We start from the raw sequence: 8527 nt of genomic DNA on the forward strand, positions 1-8527 counted from the left end.
CTCTCGCTTCCCCCCCCAGCCGCGCGCATGGTATCGGGGTGGAGAGTGGAGACAGGGTCGGAGACGTCCGACCATGCGTACGTCTCCATGACCCTGTCTCCGCCCCAAGGGACGGCATCCACCAAGGGCTACCCAGGCAGCCGACCGCGGCGATGACAACGAAGGAAGTTGGACGGGGACAGGCTGATCACCAGTCTCCTCGCAGCAACGTGGGCCGAACATGGGCCCACAGATAATGTGGAGGAGGAGGCCGTCTGGCTGCGGGGCATAATGACGAACGCGTGTGACGTGTCCATGCCCCGAGCCGGAGGGCCTCCTAACCGGCGGGCAGCGTACTGATGGACGGAGGAGATCGCCGAATTACGGCGAGCCTCTGTCCACGCCAGAAGGCGCTTCCTGCGCGCCCGCCGGTCAGGGAATGCCGCGAGGATAGACGACGCCTATGGAGTCTACCGCCAAAAGCGGGACTCCATGAGACGGGCGATCGCCACCTCCAAGGAGAAGGCCTGGGAGGAACTCCTCCGGGGAGTAGACGGGGACCCCTGGGGGCGCCCATACAAGATGGTCACGGGCAAATTTCGCCCGTGGGCGTCCCCCATTACGGAATCCCTGTCTCCCCAAGAGCGGGAGAGGGTCATAGATGCCCTCTTTCCGCCAGGAGAGAGCATCAACCCTCGGGCACCTCGGCAGTTTGTTGATGCCGAGGTGCCCGAAGTCTCCCTGGAGGAGATTGCCCGGGCCCGGAAGCGCCTAGGGGGCAATAAGGCCCCCGGCCCTGACGGGATTCCGGGCAATGCGTGGGCCCAGGCCCTGGAGGTCCTGTCCCCGTACCTGAGGCAGCTCTTCACGAGCTGCCTCAGGCAGGGTAAGTTCCCCCATCCTGGAAGAAGGCCAAGTTGGTCCTTCTTCCTAAAACGGAGAAGCCCGCAGGATCGCCTTCGGCGTTCCGACCGGTGTGCTTGCTGGACGAGGTGGGGAAAATGTGCGAGAGTGTGGTGGCTTCCCGCCTCGTCCAGCACATGTCCCGGAAGTGTCCGGAACTATGCGAGGGGCAGTACGGGTTCCGTGAGGGCCGTTCAACGGTGGACGCCATCAAGGACGTTCGGGCCCTCACGGAGGCCGTTACCGCAGCTGGGGAGGGAGTGGCGGTGGCGGTATCTTTAGACATCGCCAACGCCTTTAACTCCCTCAGTTGGCCGGCCGTGGTGGAGGCGCTGGAGTATCAGCGCCTCCCTGCTTATCTCGAGGCGACGGTCCTGGACTACTTCCGGGACCGTTGGTTGGTGTACACTGGTCGGAATGGCGAAGAGATCATTAGATCTCAGTCGCGCGGTGTCTCACAGGGGTCGGTAGTTGGGCCAACCGTGTGGGACATTGCATTCGACAAGATCCTGTGGGCTCCCCTGCCTCCACGCTGCCAATGCTTCGCGTACGCCGATGATGTGCTATTGGTGGCGTGGGGGCCAGAATGAGGGGATGCGGTGAGAACCGCGGAGGATGGAGTGGCCTGCGTGGCCCGAGTTGTGCGTGCCTTAGGGCTGGAGGTGGCCCCCCACAAGTCCGAGGCCGTCTTTTTTCATGACGGCCTCCGTGGGGCCCCACCTCCAGCACAAGTGATGGTGGGAAACGTGCCCGTCTCAGTGGGGCCCAAAATAAAATATCTGGGCCTCACACTGGATGGCCAATGGTCGTTCGAGGACCACTTTGTGGAGTTGGCCCCCAGATTGGAGCGTAGGGCGGCAGCTATAAGCCGCCTCATGTCCAATCTCGGGAGCCCACAAGTGATGGCTCGTCGCCTCTATGCGGGGGCGGTCCGATCGGTGGCCCTTTACGGGGCACCGGTGTGGGCGAGCGACCTGGAGGCCAGCCGTCACGCCAAGTTAGTGGTGTGCCGCTTTGAGCGGAGGGTGGCAACCAGAGTCGCTCGCCTTTACCGGACCGTCTCCTATAGGGCGGCGACGGCTCTCGCGGGGCTGGCCCCCATTGCCCTCCTGGCGCCCGCGTACGCAGATGCGTACGAGCGGGCGCGGAGGGCAAAGGATCAGGGGGTTCGCCTGACCGCGAGAGTCAAGGAGGTCCTCGGGCGACAGGCTCGGCAAATGGCGCTGCAAGCATGGCAGCGCCAACTCTCCGATCCGAATGACACATCGGGTGGGAATGTAGCCGAGGCCATCCACCCATGTCTGACGAAGTAGCTGGACAGGGGATGGGGCGGAGTCACGTTCCGGATGGGTCAGGTACTCACCGGACATGGTTGTTTCGGTGAGTACCTGTGCAGGATATTGCGCGAGCTTGGGCCATGCTGCCACCACTGTGGCGCAGACCAGGACACGGCGCTCGTCCGCCCACGCTGGACAATGTTCCAGCGTGGGCGGACGAGCGCCGTGTCCTGGTCCATCATATTGGACGGGACCTCTCGGTGCCGGCGGTCATGAGTTCGATCGCCGAGAGCGAGAGGTCATGGAGGGAGTTCGCCTCCTACTGCGAAAGCGTGCTCTTGCAGAAGGAGGCGGCCGAACGCCTCCGGGAACCCGAGCGTCCCGGAGGATTGCGGCGTCGCGGGGGAAGGGGGTGACCGTCTTCAACGGCCCCCCCGGGGAGGGGACCTGGTTGGGCGACAGGGTGCCTTTATCCAAGCACCCTAGGGGATGAGACTGTGGGGACCGCAGTCGAACCCCTCCCTCGTGGAGACGGGGCATTTGCCTGGACGCGAGGGGTCGCTCAACCAGGTCGGCGCGTTCGGATGCATTCGCGTACAGCGGGTCATGGGCGGAGGCAGAGTGCCGGCGGGGTATTTGCCCGGGCACTCGGGTGGTGTCACGTCCTGGGAGGTGAGAACGTTGCTAACCTGGTTTCTGTGCTTACCTAGCCCTCGGTAATTAACATCAGATACTCTCTTTTGATTTAGGATCAATCTGCATACACCGACTTTACCCGGGAATGGAGAGAGTTTGGATCAACTTACAATGATGACGAGGTTATCTTTCAGAATCGAACTATGACTGTATAATTGTTGATTAATAAGATATAGTCTATGACTCTATGATGCTAGAATTATTTATTACTATATATTAAATCTAGGTAATAACGACGAAGGAAAATAATAAACATAACTGATACTAATCAAATAATTAAATAGTATAACTCAAGTAGTAACTAACCTTACGTTCGCTCTTCTAGTCCACGCTTAAAGCGGGTGAACGCTTTTGATTGCTTGAGTCAGTTCGTAAGTTTAACCAAAATTAGGGAGGTGTACATGAAATATTAACTATTAAATGATTATAACTTTATTCTTCAGTAGATGGTTCCAATTCTTCTGGAATTTCGTGTGTTACAGTGGTATTATTGGCATTGTCGATTAAGGTTACCCGAACAAATCTCTCTAATTGCATGAAGTATGAGTTTATTATTGGATCAGGTCGGAGATTCTGAATCAACTCTATTTCCTCAATAAATTCTATGTCAGATTCATCGCAAGTTAAATTGATAATTTCAGATTCCTCAGTAATAGGTTGAGGTAAAGATCCTGTTCCTGGATCCTCAGATTCAGCGGATGTATCGTCGCTTCCCGAAGGAGTATGTTGAGGAAAGTTACTGTTGGTAAGTGACGAAATTAAGGGCACCTCTTTGCCCTCAGTTGAGGTCGAAGGGACCTGATTAATGTTTCGCTCCGAATGTTGTTCAGTTTTATTAAGATTTTCCAAAAACCTTGCAAATTGTTCTCGGCGTAATCTTTGGAGGTATTCAATTCTTTCCCTTTTTCGGCGTCCAGCCCTATGGCGCCTTTTCTTTACCATCTACATAAAAACAAAATTTCTAATGTACTTAGAGCACTTTTTGCTCCTTAAAGCGAGTAAACGCTTAAGTACCTACCCTTATTCCAAAATTGTTTTCCATAACCACGATAAGTTTTCTAGATATTTTCCCTCTTTGATTCTAAATATAATAGTAAAAGGATTACAAATAAAACTGTCAATAACTGGTTCAGAAGTTGTATATTTTAATATGTTCCATGAATATTAATAATAATGATAATCTAAGGTTATTAATCAAGAGTCGTAATATAAAAAAATAATCCTGGAACCATCTGTAGCTCGGAAATGGATTAATGAAATGAATTACAGCGAATATTGCTGTGATTGCTTGGTGAAAACAAAATATAGGTAGTATAAGTATATAGGCGTACTAAAATATTTATTTCACACTTCAAAGTTCCAAATTTGGAACCTTATATTCTTCATTGTTGAATTAACGGTAAAATAAGTGGTATAAACTAATAAAATCGTATCGTAGACGGACAACTTCAAGTAGTATAAGTAAGTTAATAAAAAGTTGTAATGCAAGCGGATTAAAAGCCCACCACTATAAGGGTAAGTAGTACAAGTAAATAAGTAGTATGAATTAAATTAAAGTCATGCTACAAGCGAATTAAACGCTTGATATAATAACTTATAAGTAAAATAATAGTGATATGAATCAATGACAAAGGTATATCGCAGGCGGATAAACGCCGATTGGTATAGGTAGGAAAAAAAATGAATAAGTAGTACAACTCAATGAAAGATTTATATCATAAACGAGGTAAACGCTTAGTAGTGTAATTATAGGTAATACTAATATTCTAAGGATAATTAAAAAATGTATCATAAGCGAAATGGACGCTTAATAATATAACTATAAGTAGTAATGGATCAACAAATAAAATAATAAGGAGTGAAATAATAAGGAATTATGCTGATAATACGAGCAAATTGATGCTAGTAGTATAGTCATAAATGGTATCGCCAAGTGGTAATATAGCTGGAAATAGTATAAATAAAATGAAACTAAAAGAAGTCGGACTATCAGCGGATAAATGCCAAGTAAAATAAGGAAAGGTAGTATAACTCTTTTAAAGAATATTTTAAGGATCATATAAATGAATAATTAATTAAGGTAAAGAGGGTACAAAAGTTACAAAATGAATGATGAATTAATAAGTAAACTGTCACTGAATGTAGATATAATATAATTGTGTTACAGAGAGATTGAATACAAATGTCGTATGAATATAAAATAAAGTCGTATGAGTTGGCAAACAACAATTAAGAATAGTGGGTATACAATAAGAATTCAAACTTGGTACAAATCTACTCACAAGTGTTCGCAGGAATCTGGACCCTCAGGCCAGGAAGCATTTAACAAGCAGCAGCGAGAAATAATTGTTAAACAAACTCCACTGATTCTAACTTAGGTTGATGCCTTAGTAGCGACTCAACGCTGTAATGCAAATCAAGTAATAGCAAATTATAAATGACTGACAAGTACTGAGTTAGGTAGACGCTTTATATGCGACGTAACGCTATAAAGGAATATCGAGAAGCAAATTATAAATGACTGACAAGTACTGAGTTAGGTAGGCGCTTTATTAGCGACGTATTGCTATAAAGCGAAGTGACGAAAGTAATGATCAAATAATAAGTCAAGAGTCTTCCAAAAAGTAGTAGTAGTAGTGACGCTCCCTTGCTGCTGCACCAAGTCTTATACTAAAATTTTAGGGCTGAGTCCCTGTCGCTCGAGAAGGGGTTACAAAAAGTGGGGACCTTATAATTAAATGCAAAGTTACAATAGTAGGGAGGCTACGCCTTGATCGCTGATTGGTTCCCCGCTCTTAAAATTATTAATGGTGGGATCGAGACTTTGAAAAGTCTGGTGGGGACGATGAGCTCAATGCTTTGGTTAGATAAAATTATTTTTCTCCCAATGTTCAACATAAAATTCTCAGTACGAATTTATCGCATGAGCTGTTGGGACTTATGGTCAACAGAAATTTCTCCGTACTAAATAATCGGAACATCCGGTATGACTTTCAGTCAACTAAAATTTAACGATTAAATTTACCGAAGAGACTGTTATGTCTTTTGATTAAGACAGTGGACACCGATTATTACTTTAATCTGGCGTCAGTAAATCGCCGCCTTAAGAATTAATATTTCATGGTTCGCGTCCCGTTAATTTTTTTTTATTTTTTTTAAATTTTATTTTAATATTAAAAGTCTTTAATAAACCAATAAAAAAAATATATCTAGTTTAAAACATGAATATTGCATGATTACTATTAAAAATATGAAGAAATATAAAGTATTAGTAACAGGAGCACATAGCAAGTAAGGAAGTAAAGCCTCGAGTTTAATATATCCTGGTTCGCGCCCCGTTAATTAAATTTTTTTTTCTTTTATTTTAATATTAAAAATCTTTAATAAACCTATAAAGATAATATATCTAATTTAAAATGCGAATATTGCATGATTATTATTAAAATATGAAAAGCTATAAAGGTAACCTTACATGGTAGTAGTACGAATCAACCAATAATGATGCTAAATTATAAGTGATATTTTCTGTTAATGAAATAATCTTCAATTAACATCTTGTCCACTATATTATTCAATCCTAACAAATGAAATATTAAAATTACTAGTATGACCTACATTTCCATAACCTTATGCATTAATTATTTATAAGGTCCCATGTACCTCTGGATAATAATTTAATGCATTCAGTTAATTACTATTAGAGTAACCTTGTGTATTATACTTTAACGCACTATTGTAACGTTTCTTATTAATAATAATTATTCATATACCTTAACCTATTGATTAGTTGTTATATTAATGCTAGTCATTATAATATCTTCCATTAAATAAAATAATGAATTAGTAATTCAATACAAGTAATATTAAAATAATTAATAGCATTGCAATTTAATGCATTATAATTGTTTCTTAATTCACAAATTAGCAACTTAATGTTACAAAGCGTACGAAATGTTGTAAACGCTATGTGGTCCATACAAAATAACTAAATGCTTAAGTTTACAATTTAACGCATCATTATAATGTTCTTTATTCTACGATTAATAATCATTCATATATTTTAACTGATTAACTAAATATTATATGTATATTAATGATAGTATATTTAAATAATTACTCTTATTAAATGAATAATGAACCATAATGCCACAGCGAGCTAATAACTAATAATGTAATAATCAAATGCTTATATTAAAAGATCTATATGTTTTTCGCAATTGGTTTTTCGTTATTCATAGTTAATTATTAATTAATTAATTGATTTTAACTTAATTTGTTTAAATCCATATAACTTCTAAACTACTGATAATTTATTAAAATCTTCTACACCAAACGTATTAAAACATAATGTATAGTTGTTTAACGAATAGTGACTTTTCAATTTTTGCAATATCTCGTAAAGTAATAATGTTAAAACGACAATTGTTCCACAGGTACCATCAGACTGGCGAAAAATGGTGCTCAACGACAGTTGTTGGTCATTTCTAAATTAATGAGTTTTTCATAAATTTGATGGTACCGTTGAGTTCCTCTTATTACCCACAATATCGCTATATAATTATAAAAAATTATTTCCCAACGGATTAAATTTTCATCACTTAGTTAACAAATAAAAATTTTGACAATTTTAAAATTTCAAAATCCTACGGTCCCTTAATATCATCCATGGATTATTATTTTATGTTTCTTATTTAACTAACCTTATTCCTTTAATTACTATAAACAATAACCTATGGTTTTTTCATAACAAATGCACTCAAATGTTCTATGCATTTTTGTTATACTCGCAGATGACTATATAATCGTATAATTAAATATATCATGAATGTGATTGTTATTATAAAATTTGTTTGTTTATAACAAAATTTTATTATATTCAAAAAATGTATTTTGCTCCTATATTTTAATTGATCTCCTTAATGTAACAGTGTACATAAAATATATTGTTATAAGGACGCCCTAAATTATTTATATGTATATATATATTTATATGTATAGTATGTCTAACAGCTAACGTTATGAAATATCCAACAATTACTACAATTACAGTATTAAAACGTATTATAATGGCGTTTTAGTGGATTTTCGTTCTTATGCATGTTTTTATGGTTTTTTCATTCTTTTATATATATATAAGTCTCTCTTCCCGTTCATAAAAGGCTACTACGTAACTTAGGTAATAACTATAATTCTAAATTTAGTATATTGTATTGGTTTTACTTGTTTATGTGTTTTTTGGATTTTTCCTTTTTCCTTCTTAACTATTGATTAGCAACATTAATAATGATTAATAAAATAAAATAATAATATGTTCGATATAATAGTTGGTACCTATCGAAGGTCGGTAATTAGTTAAGTAGTGAATATGCATTTGCCGGTAACGTGTCTTATATGGTTATACATTGTCGGTAACAACTTATGATGTACCTTGGTTGACGATAAGTGTCAATGGTAAGTTATAATATTAACAATATGTTGGTAGTTTATACCGTAATTCTAGCGATTAATTCATAAATGCGTTGAATAAGCAAAAATACAATTTTTAAGGTTATTGGACATCGCAGGATGTCACAGTGGCGACCGGCGGGGCACTTGCCCGGGTCTCCATCGTCGCGGGCCCCTCTCCGAGGGTCCCTGCCTCCTCCGCACATGACGTTGGGAAGGAAGGGCGG

The 8527-nt window shown here is 41.6% G+C and overlaps 1 protein-coding gene across 1 annotated transcript; it reads left to right on the forward strand.

Annotated features, from left to right (window-relative positions):
• The first annotated feature begins 1616 nt into the window (after positions 1 to 1616).
• LOC113561844 lies at positions 1617 to 2195 on the forward strand. Its single transcript, XM_026969253.1, has one exon. The coding sequence runs from the start codon at positions 1617 to 1619 to the stop codon at positions 2193 to 2195; it is 579 nt and encodes a 192-aa protein (XP_026825054.1).
• Positions 2196 to 8527: the final 6332 nt, after the last annotated feature.

The sequence above is a fragment of the Ooceraea biroi genome, chromosome 4 (assembly GCF_003672135.1).
Source record: "Ooceraea biroi isolate clonal line C1 chromosome 4, Obir_v5.4, whole genome shotgun sequence".
NCBI lineage: Eukaryota > Metazoa > Arthropoda > Insecta > Hymenoptera > Formicidae > Ooceraea > Ooceraea biroi.

Excerpts from the sequence above, each read along its gene's own strand:
- LOC113561844 (XM_026969253.1), top strand. The coding sequence starts at position 1,617 with ATGGTGGGAAACGTGCCCGTCTCAGTGGGGCCCAAAATAAAATATCTG.